Here is a 20,554-nt window from a genome sequence, read left to right as displayed (position 1 = left end):
TATCAGTAATACCTGGTGGTCAAAGTGTTATTAAATTATAGGTAGCATGATCATTAGATAGATTGGCTCATGATCATCATAAATAATATATCATAAACTGCGTATCACAAATAATACGCAAAAGGGGGCTAAATCACATCAGTAGAGAATATTAAATTGTATCTAATCAATTGTTCAGCCCTAATACAGGATGCAGATGAGGAGAGGACATTCACAGAGAATAGAGAAAAGAGCTTTAGGTTGTCCATGTATTTAATCATATGCTTCGATGTCAAAGGCTGTATAAGTAAATATTAATACATTACTTGCATTACATTGTTAATAACAAATACTGTAGTAATCACTTTTATGAGGAAACACCTTTTGCCTTTCTATTGATGAACTAGAGATCATATCTGAGCAGTAACAAATTACTGAAGGCTTCTTTGACCATATAAAGGCACAAGACTTATTGCTTATGTATTATATGGGATAATGTACCCCCTACTGTAAATGATAAGGATATTAGAAGTCACTGAGGGGTTGTTCTGTGACCATATAAAGGCACAAGGCTGCAGGCTGAGTTATACAGGGGAACTCTGAGTATCACTTATGTATTATAAGGGAGAATGTACCCCCTACTGTAAATGATAAGGATATTAGAAGTCACTGAGTGGTTGTTCTGTGACCATATAAAGGCACAAGGCTGCAGGCTGAGTTATACAGGGAACTCTGAGTATCACTCATGTATTATAAGGGATAATGTACCCCCCTACTGTAAATGATAAGGATATTAGAAGTCACTGAGGAGTTGTTCTGTGACCATATAAAGACACAAGGCTGCAGGCTGAGTTATACAGGGAACTCTGAGTATCACTCATGTATTATAAGGAATAATGTACCCCCTACTGTAAATTATAAGGATATTTGAAGTCACTGAGGGTTTGTTCTGTGACCATATAAAGGCACAAGGCTGCAGGCTGAGTTATACAGGGAACTCTGAGTATCACTCATGTATTATAAGGGATAATGTACCCCCTACTGTAAATGATAAGGATATTAGAAGTCACTGAGGAGTTCTGTGCCCATATAAAGGCACAAGGCCGAAGGCTGAGTTATACAGGGAACTCTGAGTATTACTCATGTATTATAAGGGATAATGTACCCCCTACTGTAAATGATAAGGATATTAGAAGTCACTGAGGGGTTGTTCTGTGACCATATAAAGGCACAAGGCTGCAGGCTGAGTTATACAGGGAACTCTGAGTTTTACTCATGTATTATAAGGGATAATGTACCCCCTACTGTAAATTATAAGGATATTAGAAGTCACTGAGGGGTTTTGTGACCATATAAAGGCACAAGGCTGCAGGCTGAGTTATACATTTAATGGGACTCTGAGCAAAATGCAATATTACAAGAGATAAAATATTTTATAAGGATATTATTAATCACTGTGGCACAGGTTTTATGAGTCACAGATAGCTTTTGATATTTATTGAGTCCTGTTGACTTTGTACTTTTCAAAAAAAATAAAAAACCATAATGTAAGATGTAACCTGTTTGTACAGTATGATGTTCAATGTCTCCACTTTATTTTTGAACTTTGTTCTTAACCGTAAGATGTTCTTTAGAGTTCATGTTGGGTCTGAACAATATAATGAAACATTTTGGAGTAAAGATACAGATCACCACAGCCCAGCTGGAAGACAGAATGGCAAAGACTTCCATTGCCACAGTATACATGCCCCGTGCACTGAGATAGGCTGGGATAAAGGACACCCAGACACTGAGGAAAGCCAACATACTGAATGTGATAAATTTGGCTTCATTGAAACTGTCAGGGAGACGTCTGGCCAAGAAGGCAACAATGAAACTGATGGTAGCTAAGAGACCTAGGTATCCCAGCATGCACCAGAAAGCAGTTAGTGATGCTTCATTGCAGTTAACAATGATGACTCCAGGATTGGTGCTAGTGTCCAGCTCAGTAAAGGGAGGTGAAAATGTCAGCCACATTACACACAGAAATAGCTGAAAAAAGAGACAAAAGACTATGAAGCAGTAGGACACATTTATCCCTGTCCATTTTCTTAACCTGCTGCCTGGTTTGGTTGCATTAAAGGCAATGACAACAGTGATGGTTTTGGCCAGAACACAGGAGATACAAAGAGCAAAAACCATCCCAAATGCCACCTGGCGCAGAAGACACTGTGTAGGTTGTGGGTAACCAATGAACCCTAAAGAGCAAAGGAAACAGAGGAACAAGGAGAGCAGGAGAAGGCAACTAAGGGAATAGTTGTTTGCTCTGACTATTGGTGTTTTTTGATAATAAATAAAAACTGCCAAAATAATAAGAGGAAACAGAGAAGAAAACATTGATGCAGCTGTTAAGCTGTAACCCAAAGGTTCTTCATAGGAAAGAAACTCTGTAGCTCTTGGTAAGCATCTGTCCTGTTGTAGATTGGGCCATGTGTCCCAGGAACATGGATGACATTCAACAGCATCTGCAGAAAAACATTCACATAAAATTATTTCTATAAACGATATAATAATAATATCCACTAACATATGCACTTCCAGTACCTGTTTGGTTTGAAATATGTCCATAGGGACAGCGGGCACAGTCATAACAGCAAGCTGATTTTCCTGGTAGTATCATCTTCCTAAATCCTGAGGGACAACTTGGACTGCACATAGAAATGGGAACCTATGAGTATGGGAACATTATAGATTTATAGTTTTATATAATCAGTGTATGAATAAATACATAGTGCCTGAATGTATGATCTGGGCTGCAACAATTACAATACATATGCAGGTTTTAGTTGTTTTCAAATGTAATTTAGTCTTTTGAAAGACTTTTTCTGTTAAAGGGATCCTGTTATGTATTTATGGTTTACTTTTTATTTCTAAATTACATTGTTTTCATTGCAAATAATTTACTTTATCATTTAAAATGTATTCTTGAACCAACAAATGCATTTTTTAGCTGTAATATTGGTGTAGAGGCAACCATCTCAGTTGTTTCTCCCCTTCTCATTGAACTTCAATACGACCCAAGTTGTACTCAGTCCCACCTAGTGTAAAAAGCAGGCAAAGCAAACAAATCCTTCAGCAGGGACAGAAAATTTACTAAAGGGGGAATTTTCACCTGGGAAGGCTACACCAGACTTCGTCAAATGTTCATTTGCAGCGCATACGCTTATTCATCAAAATGCAAAGACATGAGCCCACCCTAAAACAAATGTGGCATGAGCTTCAAATGGTTAAAAAAAATGTAAACAAAATATATGTTTACATATACAATTTTTAAACATAAGCTCACTTTAAAATATGAAAAAAACTTCAGTGTTTTGACTTTTTTTGTGACCGGCATACAGGATATGATGTGACAAGATTGTTTAGGATGCAGCTTCATCTTATCAGTTCACCAGATATAACCTGGTGAAGCAGACTCTGGCAAAAAGGGTAATGTAATGGAAAATTTGCACTTTCCAGAATTTGCCGAGTAACGATCTATTGCCTGAGTGAAAATTTGCCTGGCGAACTTGCGCAAAACTTTGTTAGCGATGAGCTCTTTCGCTAGATAATTGTCCCCTATGCCTGTTAGTAAATTGGTGATATCCCTGAGGATTGTTTTTTTTGGCTTCACTAGCGAAGGCCACTTCGCCTTTTAATAAATCTGCCTTGTGGTGTCAGGTTGCTGTTATCTGGCTAGCTGTCCATTGCAGAGCCGGGCCAACCCGGCCAGGCACCCTAGGCAACCTGGCCGGGCACGGCGCCGGCTTAGCATGCTCGAAACTACGCGCCGGCGCGCATGTGCGAAACTACGCGCCGGCGCACATGCGCAAAACTACCTGTCGGCACGCATGCGCCAAACTACGTGCATGCGCGCAAGCGCATTTGAAACAGAAATTACTGGCGCCAGTCAGGGAGACAGAGAGCCAGACACTGGGTAGGCGACAGAGCAGGTACGTGCCTGGCGCCCCCTCAGCTTTGCGCCCTAGGCACGTGCCTATCTGCCTACCCCTAGTTCCGGCCCTGGTCCATTGTTCTGCTGATGGGCTACTGGGAGGGAAGGAGGGAGGGCGTGGCATCACTCCAACTTGCAGTGTAGCAGTAAAGAGTGACTAAAGTTTATCAGAGCACAAGTCACATGTATGGGGGCACCTGGGAAATGGACATCATGTCTAATCCCATGCCAAATTTCAAAATTAAATTTTTAAATTCAAAATTTAATAATAGATTTCAGTGCAGAATTCTGCTGGCACAGTAGTATTAATTGATGCATTTTGAAAAAAGGCTTTTTAGTTCCCTGCTGAGAGAATCAACCTCATAGATTGGAAACCATTGCTCTAGAGGAATATTGTAATGTAAATGATATACAGTATAACAAATAGACTTTCTGAACACAGAGGAGCCGATTGACAAAAGGTTGTAAAAGTGAGTGTTATATTTGGCATGTGTTAAAAAGGACATCGCTTCTTTAAAATTAATGATCGATTGACTAAAATTTCATTTGTCTGACTTAAGAACCATTTTTTTTCATTCATTTTTGGTGAGCTGTGTGCAGTATTTTATAGCATGCAATATTTTGGACTTTATTTCAAACCATGCGATATTGTCATTCTTATTAGTGCAATCTATAGCACCTAAGACATTCAGGATGCCATTGACAGAGTAAAAGTCTCTTTTTACAGAATTCCCATTCCTGGGAAACTTTATATAATTCCCCAACGCAGAACGTAGTGTATTCAGGACCTGCCAAAGGCACAATGGGAATGTGAATTTGACACTCCACCATCTTTCCCTTCAACTTTCTGGAAACTACTATTTGCAAAAAAATTAGAGGAGCACAGAAGTTTCACCATGCCAGGGACAGCATGGCTTCTGTGTGTTAGTGGCTGTAGGTAAGGCTCCAGCTCCTCATAAAGGTCTTTAATTTCAGCCCTACTTAATTGGTAGCACCTCAATACTTCTTCCTCCAATAATCCATCTATAGTTGATCTTTCCCGGAAATCTCCAAAAATCCTACTGCAAACTCCATCTTATCACCCTAGACAAACAGAACTGCTGTGATATAGTTAATCTACTCCTGGGAGGTGTTAAATTAATAAAAATAAATTAATTATCACACTATTTTATGCTATTATCATTTGAAAGAATTACGGGTTAGGATTAATTCTATTCTAGTATCGCAATGCGATTAGAATTAATGTAGAATTAATGTTGAATTGATGCAATTAATGTAGAATTTCTGCATTCGATTTGTCTTTTAGTGCATGCAAAAATAGTTTGATGAACCATTCCTTAAATGAACATGGGTTTTTTTTTTTTTGCACAAAACTATGCATTAAGAAATAACAACTTTTTGTCAGCCCCAGAGTACATTAATAAAAGAGTCTTCAGTATTAGAATAATTTCTTTCTCTAGTGTTCAAATAAAAAGGGAACATGAGAAAAGGGGTCACATTACATCAAAACACAAGTGCTATTGCAATAAGGGGTGCAAAAGTGCATCACTTAATGCCCTTACAATGCATCTTACAATCACTTGCACCACAGGGCACTACTGCCTGTCTGTCTGGCACTCTGTCTGCATGACTTGCAAGTTAGGAGATGGGTACGGTATGGGGGGGGCATGCCTATGTTGTCCCACCTGTCCCACTAAGATAGGTTGGAGTGGATAGCAGAACACAGTGTGCAAAGTGCAGAATTGTGGCCTTTTTAGCACTTTGCACACTGAGTTCTGCAAGGTATATTATCCGTCAAGGAACCCAAGACGTTAATAAAATTAGATATCCTTAGACAGCCTTGAGCTAAAACAATACTAAAAAATTAGGTTACATTTTAAAATTAATGTGGCTCCATTTGTACATGTTATGGGATTAGAACCTATTGACCTGGGTTTATTCTTAAGGCATGATATTCAGTTTATTATCATAGTAAGCAATGAAGTATAGTAAACTGTTCCTTGTTTGTTAAGTTCTATGGAATTGGTTGGCTCTATATAAATAAATGATGATGATGATGATGATGATTAGGATTATTGTGAATTGCATTTGTATTTGTAAAAAAGCCCTAAAAACTTTATATACACAAAATAGCAATCATTTCATATTTGTACAATTTATCTATGGTCAAGTATAGATAAGTGTTTATCATGTTATACCTCTGTATTATCTCTGGCCCAAATAATTCCATTACTGACTATCTGTAAGGTTTTGCTATCAGGGTGATCCAGAGTATAACTGCCAACTGTAAACTGCTCCAGGCTGCCCTTGCCATTCAGATGCCAGTTTATAATGTCATAAATGGCTGGAGGGTTTCCATTTGCATCAAAGATAATGTGAGTGCCATCTTTGGTCTTGAAGTTCGTGTTTTTAACATAGTGTAGAAGCTAAAAAGTTGAAGTGTTTATTGTGAGAAAATATCAGCATAAACATAGGCAGCTGCTATAAAATCTCAATGCACAAACATAGGACAGAAAATAAAAAATTTACTAGGTAGGTCATATTTTAAACAGGAGTTATAATCTGAATGCATATCTATACTGAAAACATGCAACATGTTTAGGTCAAAGGGGACATTAGAGGACAAAAACCTCATAAGAGGTGGGACAGTTTATTTTCTGATCACGATGTTATAGAGTGCCAGTATAGACCTCTTATCAGTAGGAAAAATTGAGAAATCTAGACTATTTAACAGTATCAAAAGGATAACCAACCTCATGAATTCTTTCAAATAGTAGACAACCTAGGGGGGACATAATCATTTTAGTGCATAGTATGTGACATTGTAGTGAACTCTTCAGCCCTAGTAAAGTGTAGGGCACTCAAAATTACCTTGATACAAAAATTATTTATTTCCTTTAAAAGACCGAATGTTTTTTGATCCAACGTGTTTTGTATCAAAGCAATTTTGAATGCCCTACTGAATATTATTTTGTATCTCCTTGGGGATCTACTAGGGGACCCCTACATTGAGCACTACATGTAAAACTTTAAAGGGAGTACATCACCAACTATACATTTTCTAGTACAGTGCAGATGAGAAGAGGACATCCACTGAGAGTGGAGGAACATGTGGAATGGGTTCTTTATTGTAATTTCAGTCAATTTACAGGAATTTCTATAACGGCAGATGAGTGATTCATTGATGGGAATTATATGTGTAATAGAGCTAGATGCATTCACAACATGATACGTAAAAGTGATCATATTTAAGACAATTTTGGTGGGAAAAGTGAAGAATACAACATAAGTCACTTACTTGCCATGGGTGTAATGAAGAAATATTGGCACAAGTACCATGATAGAATGGTCCAGTTCCTGGGGTACAATAAAGCAAGTTGTGTAGGGACCATGCTAATGCATAAACTGCAGTGTATATGTTAAGAGATAACCTGGGATCTTGAGGTGTCAATAGATTGTCCAGCTTTTCATTTCCTGTACATATCTCAAATGTGGCATTGCCCATCCTTGTGGATATATTTTCTTGATTCGGCCACTTACAAGAGAAAACTTTTTCCCAAAATTCCATAATGTAAGAGTCATGCGGATAAGTAGATGGGTTGAGGCTGCTGAGATACTCAGAAAACTTTGGCAAATGCCCACTATGGATAGCAAAACCAACAGTGCCCTTCAGAACTGATTGAAATCGTTTCTCCAACAGTAGAGTTGAAGTTGCCCAGCCTTCACTGGCTACCCATATGGTCCCAGTAACATTCTGTTTGTACATCTCTTCTACGACTGTTATAAATTTATGATCAGCTGCTATCACAATCACCACCTTTGCAGATGACTCTCTGATGACTTGCACAATGTGAGGAGCATTCATGTTGCTTTGCCCAGTCAATATAGTCTCACTGAAGGCCACACAAACTCCCACATACGTTAATTCTTGCTTTACAACCTGAAGTCCAAACTGACCATAGTCATCATCATTGGCTAAAATACCAACCCAAGACCAACCAAAATAAGCAACCATCTGCGCTAGACCTCTCATTTGGAATTCATCACTAGGTATGGTTCGGAAAAAGGAAGGAAACAAGTCCCTTTGGCTGAGAATAGGGCTGGTTGAAAAATAGCTGATCTGAAAAAGTTTTTAAAAATTTGGAAATTAATAAAAGTTTTAGGGGATTCACTAAAGGTCGAAAAAGTGATTGTTGTTTATAGCATGCCTTAAAAATTATATCACTTCTTATATTTTTAGAATTAACGATCGATTCACTAAAATTTCACTTGTCTAACTTAAGAATCGATATTTTTACATTCAATTTAGCTAAATTATGTGCACTATTTTATAACATGCATTATTTTGTGCATTATTTTAAGGCATTTGATATTGTCACTAGTTATTAGTGCAATATATAGCAGCTAAGACATTCGGGATGCCACTGGTAGAGTAAAAGTCTCTTTTTACAGTATTCTATTCATTCCTTTCCCTGGGAAATTTAATATAATTCTATGACACAGACTGTAGTGCATTCTGGATCTGCCCAATGTATCATGAAAATATGTTAGTGGCCTTAGGTAAGTCTCTAGTTCCTCATAAAGGTCTTTAATTGTTGCCCTACAACTCCTCACTACATCTTCCTCTATTAATCCATCTGATGTTGTTTAGTAACGCCTAATCCTTGGAGGTGTTAATTTTCACAGTAATTATCACACTATTTTAGTCTTTTATCGTTTAAAAGATGTAAGTGAATAATGTGTTAGGATTAATTCTATTCTATAAGTATCGCAAATGCGATTAGAATACTGCTGTGCACAAATGTAGAATTAACGTTTGTGATATGTCTATTAGTGTATGTGAATATACTTTGCTGAATCATTCTTTCAATAACGCATCTTAAATAACGGACAAAATTATGCATTAAGGAATAACGACCTTTTGTGAATTGGCCCTTCTATGTCAAGATCACACTCAAGCACTGCCTTTGTCAAATGCCAAAATGTTTTAGGAATATAACACGAATATATTAGAATATTTTAGGTCTGAGAAGTTCTGTACACATAGCATTTGTTTAAAGGGATACTGTCATGCGGAAATTTTTTTTTTCAAAATGAATCAGTTAATAGTGCTGATCCAGCAGAATTCTGCACTGAAATCTATTTCTCAAAAGAGCAAACAGATTTTTTTATATTCAATTTTGAAATCTGACATGGGGCTAGACATATTGTCAATTTCCCAGCTGCTCCAAGTCATGTGACTTGTGCTCTGATAAACTTCAATCACTCTTTACTGCTGTACTGCAAGTTGGAGTGATATCACCCCCTCCCTTTTTCCCCCCAGCAGCCAAACAAAAGAACAATGGGAAGGTAACGAGATAACAGCTCCCTAACACAAGATAACAGCTGCCTGGTAGATCTAAGAACAACACTCAATAGTAAAAAAACCCATGTCCCACTGAGACACATTCAGTTACATTGAGAAGGAAAAACAGCAGCCTGCCAGAAAGCATTTCTCTCCTTAAGTGCAGGCACAAGTCACATGACCAGGGGCAGCTGGGAAATTGACAAAATTTCTAGCCCCATGTCAGATTTCAAAATTGAATATAAAAAACCCTGTTTGCTCTTTTGAGAAATAGATTTCAGTGCAGAATTCTGCTGGAGCAACACTATTAACTGATTCATTTTGAAAAGATTTTTTTTTCCCATGACAGTATCCCTTTAAGTTTCCTATTCCCCATACCGTTCATTTGTTTAAATGAAATGTTAAAGGGATACTGTCATGTGAAAACATGTTTTTTTCAAAATGAATCAGTTAATAGTGCTGCTCCAGCAGAATTCTTCACTGAAATCCATTTTTCAAAAGAGCAAACAGATTTTGTTATATTCAATTTTGAAATCTGACATGGGGCTAGACATATTGTCAGTTTCCCAGCTGCCTCCAGTCATGTGATTTGTGCTCTGATAAACTTCAGTCACTCTTTACTGCAAGTTGGAGTGATATCACCCCTCCCCCCCAGCAACCTAACAACAGAACAATGGGAAGGTAACGAGATAACAGCTCCCTAACACAAGATAACAGCTCACTGGAAGATTTAAGAACAACACTAAATAGTAAAAGCCAAGTTCCACTGTGACTGATTCAGTTACATTAAGAAGGAGAAATAACAGCCTGACAGAAAGTAATTCCATCCTAAAGTGCAGGCACAAGTCACATGACTGGGTCAGCTGTGAAACTGACAATATGTCTAGCCCCATCTCATATTTCAAAATTGAATATAAAAAAAATCAGTTTGCTCTTTTGAGAAATGGATTTCAGTGCAGAATTCTGCTGGAGCAGCTCTATTAACTGATGTGTTTTGGAAAAAAACATGTTTTTCCATGACAGTATCCCTTTAAGGAAATGTTTGGTGCAGTAGCCAGTTCTGATAATAACTTTCTCACCTGTGGATATCGATAGAGACCCAAGATTTGGGCCATAATTATGGATCTTGGAGATGCAGAGTCACCAATGACACCAGCAAGTGGGGCTCCATTATAGCAATGATAATTTGGAGTGATACCTTTACCTCCAGACAACAAGGACAGAGCCCCCTGTGCTGCTCGCCGTATAGTAATGCAGGTCTCAAACATTTGGAAGCCCAGTGTAACATTGGGAAGAAGTTCAAAATCTGCATTAATCTCCTCCACTGCAAATTTGAGGGCATGCATGGTCTGGTAATGCTGAATAGACACTCTAGAAAACAAAAATGATTAATAAATAAATAGCTTCTGATTTACAAGTGTACAGCAGATGGGACATACGGTACGTTCTCTGGCTTTGGTCAAATGACTGAAGCTCTAACAATAATTGTTGGTGAAATTGGCGGAAAAGGCTAATGAATGTAAGGTTGAAAGAAGACACATCCATTTAGTTCAACCTTTTAAGTTTATATAAAACCTGCCTAATGCTATTTGATCCAGTGGAAGGCAAACAATTTTGAAGCATCCTTCAGTTTCTCCTACCATACAAATCAGTATGCTTACAGTACAGGCTATGATTAAGAGTATGCTTAAGTTAACAGTTCATGCCGGGTGGGTGTAAAAACAGACCATAATGTCTTTTATCTAAATGAGGAGATGATCAGTGCAATTTTCAGTGACCCGTCCATGTCATGCAATGTCCTATGTGCAAAGTATTAGGAGTGATACTTACAGAACCAGCTAATTTACCATTAAACTAAAACTTGTGGACTTGTGCTACTAAAGGCAACAGTCTCCATTTTTATAGTTCAGGTGTGGGACCTGTTATCCAGAAACCCATTATCTAGAAAGCTCCAAATTATGGGAAGGTCATGTTCCATGGACTTCATCAAAGAAATCGCATTTCAAAAATGATTTAATTCTTCTCTTTAATAATAAAACAGTAGCTTGCACTTGGTTCTAATTAAGATATAATCAATAGTATGGAAAATGGAGCAGGCACTTCCAAAGACCAATGTTTAGTAGTTTATTTCGGTACACAGCCAGATATAATGAATTCTTACTGGAGGCAAAACCAGCCTATAGGGTTTATTTAATGTTTAAATTATTTTTTAGTAGACATGATACATTACAGAAAAACCCTCAGGTTCTTAGCATTCTGGACAAGCTGTTTTATTAAAATAAGAGAGCATGTATTATACATATCTGTAGCCCATATGTACAAGCCATTCCATAAACCTAATACATCAGACAATTGTTACCACTAAAGCACTAATGTTTACGGCTCTATTTTTTTTGCTTGCTATGTATGCACAGATGTCATGGATCATATTTAATTGGCTTTTCTGAGACATCTCTATAGCTTGGCTCTGCTAAGCCCCAGTGATATGGATTTTGTGCCATGGAATTAAACTTTTCTAAATGGAAATCGTGTATATATCAGATCTTTTTTTTTTTTTTTGTAACTTAAAATTTTTATTGTTTTCCTCAGTACAGTACAAGTAAAGTAATCGATACATTATGTTGCTTGTCTTCGTACAACAGTCACAGCAGTTATTAAAACAATACAGCCGGAGACTATTATCACAATACTGTAACAGTAATGAGAGAAAAGATAGGAAAGAACCATAAAGAGATCAAAGGAAAAAGAAAAAAGAAGAGAAAAGGAAAGGAAACAAAACAAAACAAAATAAAATAAAATAAAATAAAATATGGAGACCAGTAATGGAATAACCATGCCCAGTGGAAAAAACCAAGAGCGGGGAAACTAGGTCACATCAGCTATTGTGGTTTTGTAGTACTCCCAGTTCCCCCAGACATCATTGTGTTGTTGCAGGGTATCGGTTATTCGAGCTGTCATTTCCTCGAACTTCCTATTTATATCGAGTCTGGAGATGACCTCCTGAATCGTAGGGACCGTTGGCGATTTCCATTTGGAAGTAATAGCCAACCGTGCTACAGTGGCTACTTGGTTGATCCATTTTTGGACCGCATTCGACAATTTCGGAACTGGGAGTGCTAACAATAAATTGGGCATCTCAATAGTAATGGGAGTTCTCATGACCGAGGATATTAACCCGGAAACCGCCACCCAAAATTCAGACAGTTTCGGGCAAGTCCACATAATATGGTGAAGTGTGCCCCTAAATTGACAATCTCTCCAGCACATAGGACTGGATTGTGGATAGATTCTGGAGAGTCTGTCAGGTGTAAGATACCACTTCATCATAGTCTTGTATACACTCTCTTTTTGTTGAGTGCAAACTACTATTTTACGTGCATTCTCCCAAATTTTACCCCATTGATTCAGGGACAGTTCCCTATCCCATTCAGATTCCCAGTACCGCATATAAGAATGTTTGGGAAAAGGGTCCTCCGGCAGCATATTCATTAATCCGTATAATTGAGAGATGAGACCTTTACAGGGGAAATCCCCCCCTAACACCCTCTCAAATGGGGTCAACTGAAGGTTCGGTGTCTGCCCAAGTAGCGTCGTTATGTAATGTTTAACTTGCAGATAGGCCATCGTTTTATCTAGGCCCCAGTTACATCTCGATTGAAGTTCGTCATACGTATACAGTTTTTTCCCCACAGGGCTAAAAAAATCTTTAACTCTAATTAGAGAATAAGAATTCCAATCTTTATGGAAAGCTTTACGTTGTCCCAGGGGAAAATCCGGATTAGCGGAAAGTATAGTTAAAATAGAAGGGAATTTACAAATCCGATATAGTTTAAGACAACGTCTCCAAATAAATTGAGTGAATTGTATTGGTTTCGGCGCCATGGCCGGTATTTGTAGTTTAGGCTTAGTGCTCAAAATCAGATTACTGATATGGAAAGGAGCCAACCATTCAGATTCTAGCGTGGCCCACCTAGTGGGAGGATTCGGTTGCAGCCAAGCTAGCGTTTGGCGTAAATGAGATGCCTCATAATATTTCCGAATGTTCGGCACTGCTAGGCCCCCCTGGTTTCTTCCCGCTAATAGCACGGAGCGAGGTAATCTAGCCTTAGTGGATCCCCAGATATAACTAAATATCGTTTTTTGAATCTGGTCTAGAGTGGAAGAGGGGATTTGAACTGGAATAGTGTCAAAGAGATACAGCAGTTTGGGAAGAACAGACATCTTAACCGCAGTGATACGGCCCAACCATGAGATGTTATATTGTTTCCAATCTGACATATCTGACGTGATCTGTTTCACTACAGGGGTAAAATTTGTTCGGTAAAGTTGATGATAGTGCGGAGTTAGTTTAATTCCCAGATATTGTATGTGAGAAGTCTGCCATTTATAATGAAAATCGGCTTGCAGGGCTGTTTTAGAAGACCCTTCTAAGTGAAAGGAGAGGGCCTCAGACTTTGCCCAATTAATTTTATATCCAGCCACTGTACTATAAAGTCGTAGAAGACCATGTAAGTTGGGCAGGGAAATAAAAGGGTTACTAAGAGTCAACAAAATGTCGTCTGCGAAAAGTGAAATTTTATATTCCTCCCTGCCAACGGTTATACCTGAAATATCTGGGTGTGCTCTAATTTTAGCAGCTAAAGGCTCTATGCTGAGAGCGTAGAGCAGGGGAGAAAGAGGGCAGCCCTGTCTCGTACCATTTCTAATGTGTATTGGGGTTCCACCATCTCCATTCATCTTCAAGTAGGCTGACGGGGTCGTGTATAATAATTTGATAGCTTGTAGGAAGGGGCCCTGAAAACCCATATGCTGAAGTAGTTGAGTCATATAGGTCCAGTCTAACCGGTCGAAGGCTTTCTCAGCGTCTAGGCTCAACAGCACTGAGGGGGTACCTTTTGATTGAATCATGTCAATAAGATCTATTGCCCTACGAGTGTTATCTCCTGCCTGCCGTCCTGTAATGAAGCCCACCTGATCTGAATGGATCAGCTTAGGCAATAGCGGGGTCAGTCGCTGCGCCAACAATTTGGTAAATATCTTTAAGTCACTATTAAGTAGTGCTATGGGCCTATATATATATCAGATCTTAAGGAAGACAATGTAGAGTAAGGAGTCATTCTAGCTCGTTCTTGGATATTGGCTAGAATACACAGTTAGTGAATGTCTCCATATAGTCTTTATAAAATTATATGTTTTTCCATATACATTCTAGCTATATAGTAAGGATATCTGTTGAGTTCATAGCCTACTGAATATGTATGACGGAGCATATATAATCAAGACGCCAGTTATGAAAATGAGGTGCTTTATCCATGTTAAGTAATCAAAACCTAAATAATAATGATACTTACTCTGAACATTTTAGATCCAGGGGTTTGGTGGTGAAGTGGAAGTCACTGTATGCTGCATACATATAGATTCGGAAAATGCCCCCTATAATAATGTTTCCGGGCTGGCTCAGGTAGCTGTTGATGCTCTCACTGGGCAGGTAACAACCTTTGGAGTTGGAAGCGGTGCACCCATTTATTGTTATTGTGCACAAAACCAGTGTGGTGGAGAGGACATGCTTGTTAAGTTTATGGCACATCTGCCCGTTACGGTGAATCATCTCTAAGGTTAAGGGTAGTGGCTCTCCGAGTGCGTCAGTATCTCATCAACAGAACTGGGCTTGTTGGCCTGGTTTTATACATTTTATATGTAACCTTTGGGATTTCACAAATTAAGCATGAAACATTATCTAAGCTGCTCTGGGAAAATTAAAGGTTAAAAATCTACTGAGCAAAATCTACTGATCTCAGATGGGAACACTGCTCAATCTAAGAAATACTGAATTAAAAAAGAGAGGAGACAACAGAAGTGAGCACTTATAATGAAAACATAAATTCTACTCATCATTTCTACGACAATCCGATTGTGTTTGATGATGGATAGGGATGGGCGAATTTTTTCGCCTTGTTTTGCCGAACAAATGACGCCCATAGACTTGCATCTATGCGTCAAAATAAAAAGATGCGCGGCAAAAAAAAATTGTCATGTGACAAAAATTTTTATATAGACTTTAATGGGCGTCAGGGTCATTTCGCCAGCGGCGAATTTTTGGCGAAATGAAACAAGTCAAATTTGCTCATCCCTAATGATTAAAATGTTTGCACGCCCTTATACATACGTTTTGACAATAACTCTTCTAGATGTTTGTTTGAAGGACAATATACCTCCTTATTCAACTGGAGTGCAACAAATCTTATTTTTTGTCTTTATTTTGGTCCTTGTTACATAGATAGTTATACAAGTATGGGACCTGTTCTAAAAATGCTTGGGACCTAGGGTTTTCCAGAACTTGGATTGTATAATAATTTAAGTCTAAAAATCAATTAAACATTAAGGGGCCCATTTATTAAATCTAACATTTTTCTAGGGAAAAACTCAAATATTTATATGAAAAAAAAAACTTTGAATTTTTAGAGATTTATTACACCCCAAAGATGCTAAAAATCCGAATCCGAAAATACATCATCTCAAACCTGTTGAGGTCATGTAGAAGTCAATGGCAAATGTCCCTGAAGATGTCCCTCTTGACGTTGTTATCTGCTCTGGTTTTTATCTGAGAATCCAATAAATATGAGCTTTCGATAAAGTCGATCTCACAATACGAATTGACAATTTGTTGCAACGTTTTTTCACTCCGAATTGAAAATTTAAGTACAATCATGGATGGGAGTTAGGTTGACTTTGTTTTATTTACAAAAAATGAGATAAAACCAAGTTTTAGTAAATACCTCTCTAAATAAACCCAATAGGCTGGATTTTCCGCCAATAAGAATTAATTATATTTTAGTTGGGATCTAGTTCAAGGTGCTGTTTTATTATTACAGAGAAAATGTTCTAGCTGGCCACTTATCATACCCTATAGAGGCTGCACTCTGCAATTCAGGCTATATGCCTAGGGCAGACGTAGTTCGACTGTATTTAGACATATAGTGTGTGTATATACATATAGTATATATATATATATATATTCATCCAAGAAGATCCACACTCACAGGTCTTAAACGTTGAAAAATAATTATTACATGATAAGCAAGGGACTAACGTTTTGGCCTACCCTAAGGCCTTTTTCAAAGTGCCTATTAGTCTAAACACATGCTTTAAATGTACGTACTGGCGGTAAAAAAAAACGTGGCAATGATGTATAGTCATCGCTAGGAATAAGTGACTAAGTCGATAATCACTACCACACATTTATATAAGTGTATAGGGATTCTGACACTTTATACATTATGAACTGGTAAGTTCTATCCGTATTGAGTACATGGCGTTAAATCAGATTGGCCATATAAGGACTAGTGAACACATTAGTATATCATTAGATTAAGTAATGAGTTGATGATCACTAATATTACGGGGCCCATTTACTTAGCTCGAGTGAAGGAATAGGATAAAAAAAAGTTGAATTTCGAATTATTTTTTTGGCTACTTCGACCATCGAATTGGCTACTTCGACCTTCGACTATGACTTTGAATCGAACGTTTCGAAATAAAAATCGTTCGAATATTCGACCATTCGAAGTACTGTCTCTTTAAAAAAACTTTGACCCCCTACTTCGCCACCTAAAACCTACCGTGGTGCAATGTTAGCCTATGGGGAAGGTCCCCATAAGCTTTCTAATGTTTTTTTGGTCGAAGAAAAATCATTCGATCGATGGATTAAAATCCTTCGAATCGAACAATTCAAAGGATTCAATCGTTTGATCGAACGATTTATCGTTCGCTCGTTCGCTCGAACTATTTGCGGTAAATTCTTCGACTTCGATATTCGAAGTTGAAGGATTTACATTCGGCAGTCGAATATCGAGGGTTAATTAACCCTCGATATTCGACCCTATCTAAATCTGCCCCTACATGTAGGATATTTATTTTAACCATTTATATAGTTGTGTGAATTATTGTATACGGGAGCGTAAGAAGAGTTTCCCTTTGGGTACTAAAAGTTGGGCAGTAAACTAATACTAAAGCTAGAAGGATGCCTGGGGGGCATTAAATAAACAAGAGATGAACGGCAGTATAAAGATATAGAGATTAATGATATAGGAGTTATAAAATTTGGGAGATATAGTGGTGGAAAAGAAAGTACCATAGATATGATACTCAATGACAAAATGTTACAATTCCCCAAATTAGACCCCAGTATCTTAGTCCAAAGATTGATGCATTTGTAACATAGACAAGAAGTTTCCGCTATCGATTATATAAGTGGTTGTTACAATATGTCTTGTTTTTAACTATGTTAGATTTTATTCTTGTTGCCATTATGTGTACATTATAATCATAGGGTGTATTGCTTTGTAAAAAAAAGAAAAAGCAGCAGCAATCAGCATGACTTTATGAAGGATAGGTCATGTCAGACTAATGTGATTGCTATTTATGATGAGGTAAGTAAAATGCTGCACAGTGGGGGGGGGCAGTAGATGTGATCTATTTGGATTTTGCCAAAGCGTTTGATACTGTGCCCCACAAACGACTGCTTTCTAAACTAAGGTCTGTTGGGCTTAATGAAGTCGTTTGCACGTGGATAGGAAACTGGCTACAGGATCGGGTACAGAGGGTGGTTGTTAATGGGACATTCTCTACTTGGAGTAAGGTTCTTAGTGGGGTCCCCCAGGGCTCAGTATTGGGTCCACTTTTATTTAACTTGTTCATTAATGACTTAGGGGAGGGGATTGTAAGTAATGTATCAGTGTTTGCAGATGACACAAAACTATCAGCCCAATTAATTCCATCCAGGATGTGGCACTTGCAACAGGATCTTTTTTTTTTTTTTTTTTTTTTTTTTTTTATGTTTAAAATATTTTATTTGATTTTCATATTAAACAAATGAAATCAAAATGACAACAAATGTTATGCAGATGAAGAAAATATGTTGCAAAGGAGACAATGGCATGATAGTATCAAAACTATATCATTCATGAAAAATAACAAAAAACGAACTAAAAAGCAACAGGATCTTGACAAACTGGCAATCTGGGCAGCTAAGTGGCAAATGAGATTCAATGTTGATAAATGTAAAGTCATGCACCTGGGATGTAACAATATCCACTTATACCCTTAATGGGACTGCACTAGGCAAATCCATAATGGAGACGGAGCTTGGAGACCTTGTAGATAATAAACTTGTCTGTAGCAAGTAATGCCAGTCAGCAGCATCAAGGGCAAATAAAGTCTTGACTTGTATTAAATGGGGCAGAGAGTCACGGGAGGAGGGGGTCCCACTGTATAGAGCACTGGTAAGGCCCCATCTAGAATATGCCGTACAGTTTTGGTCTCCATCACTCAAACAGGGCATTATTGTATTAGAGAGGGTACAGAGAAGGGCAACTAAGCTGGTAAAGGGAAAATCTTAGCTATGAGGAAAGACTGGCCAAATTGGGGATGTTCACGCTGGAGAAGAGGCAGAAACGGAACTAGAGGGGGGCGGGCCCTGGCGCAGGACGCGCAGCCGTGCCCCCCGCCCCCCTCCGTACACCCGGAACTGGCCGGGAATATGCGCTGCAAAGTGACGCGCGGACTGCCGGGGGGCCCTGAGGGGGTGCGAGCCCTGGCCCACTCGCACCCCCTAAGGGGTGATATGATAACTATGTATAAATATATAAGAGGATCATATAATAATCTCTCTAATGATTTATTTACCAGTAGGTCTTTCCAGCTGACACGAGGTCACCCATTCCGATTAGAAGAAAAGAGGTTCCAGCTAAATATTGGGAAGGGGTTTGTTACAGTGAGAGCTGTGAAGATGTGGAATTGTCTCCCTGAATCAGTGGTACAGGCTGATACATTAGATAGGTACAAGGAAGGGTCGGATGCTTTATTCACCAGTAGCTCCTCCCAGCAGACAGGAGGGAGCCAATGAGATTAGAGGAGGGAAAGGGGTGTTACAGGGAGAGCTGGGAAGTGAATCAGGGGTACAGGCTGATATATTAGATAGGTATAAGAAGGGGTTGGATGGTGTTTAGCAAGTGAGGGAATACAGGGATATGGGAGATAGCTCATAGTATAAGTTGATCCAGGGACTGGAGTCAGGAAGGAATTTTTTCCCCTCTGAGGCAAATTGGAGAGGCTTCAGATGGGTTTTTTTGCCTTCCTCTGGATCAACTGGCAGTTAGGCAGGTTAAAAAAAGTTGAACTTGATGGACGTGTGTCTTTTTTTAAACCTAACTTACTATGTTACTATAAATGTGGACTGTACAGGGGTTGTTGCAGACTGGGATATATTTGACTAATAGTCACTTATTCCTGACAATGACTATACGTCACAGCTGTTTGTTTCCCACCAGTATGTATATTTAAAGCATGTGTGTAGACTAATAGGGACTTTGAAAAACGCCTTAGGGTAGGCTGAAACGTTTGTCCCTAGCTTGTTATATAAAACATTTTTTCTACCTTTTAAGACTAGGAGTGCTGATTTTCTTGGATGGATGTCAATGTACTTGTGATGCTCTACCCAGGCATATATCTACTATTGGTTTCATGAAAAAAAAATATATATATATAGTGAGAGAGGGAGAGAGAGAGAGAGAGAGAGAGAGAGAGATAACAGTACAGTGTCCCCTGTGAGAGTATCATGGAACATAAGGCAGAGCTCTCTGTTTTACATGATATCAGATGTGGTATAGTATATACACATTAACTCCTCAATATACTGCTAGTTTTAGGGGTAGAACTACTTGGACAACTGCTTGTTAGTCATACAGAGAACTCTGAGTATCACTCATGTATTATAAGGGATAATGTACCACAGTGATCCCCAACCAGTAGCTCGTGAGCAACATGTTGCTCTCCAACCCCTTGGATTTTGCTCCCAGTGGCCTCAAAGCAGGTGATTATTTTTGAATTCCAGGCTTGGAAGCAAGTTTTAGTTGCATAAAACCAGGTGCACTGCCAAACAGAGCCTCAATTTAGGTTGACAACCCACATAGGGGCTACCAAATGGCCAATCACAGCCCTTATTTGTCACCCCAATAAAAATTTTCATGCTTGTGTTGCTCCCCAACACCTTTTTCTTCTGAATGTTGCTCACGGGTTCAAAAGGTTGGGGATCCCTGATGTACCCCCTACTGTAAATGATAAGGATATTAGAAGTCACTGAGGGGTTGTTCTGTGACCATATAAAGGCACAAGGCTGTAGGCTGAGTTATACAGGGAACTCTGAGTATCACTCATGTATTATAAGGGATAATGTACCCCCTACTCTAAATTATAAGGAT

General features: G+C 38.5%; 1 protein-coding gene across 1 annotated transcript; it reads right to left on the bottom strand.

Annotated features, from left to right (window-relative positions):
• Window positions 1-1,572: 1,572 nt before the first annotated feature.
• LOC108710417 (vomeronasal type-2 receptor 26) lies at window positions 1,573-5,026 on the bottom strand. The gene is made up of 3 exons (XM_041585661.1): window positions 5,015-5,026; window positions 2,563-2,686; window positions 1,573-2,483 (listed from the first exon to the last, which is right to left on the bottom strand). Exons 1-3 carry the CDS (start codon window positions 5,024-5,026, stop codon window positions 1,573-1,575), a joined length of 1,047 nt encoding a protein of 348 aa, XP_041441595.1.
• Window positions 5,027-20,554: the final 15,528 nt, after the last annotated feature.

Source organism: Xenopus laevis, chromosome 3L (assembly GCF_017654675.1).
Source record: "Xenopus laevis strain J_2021 chromosome 3L, Xenopus_laevis_v10.1, whole genome shotgun sequence".
NCBI classification, from domain to species: Eukaryota; Metazoa; Chordata; class Amphibia; order Anura; family Pipidae; genus Xenopus; species Xenopus laevis.
Note: the sequence above shows the minus strand (reverse complement) of the source record. Positions and strands in the feature narration are given on the sequence as shown.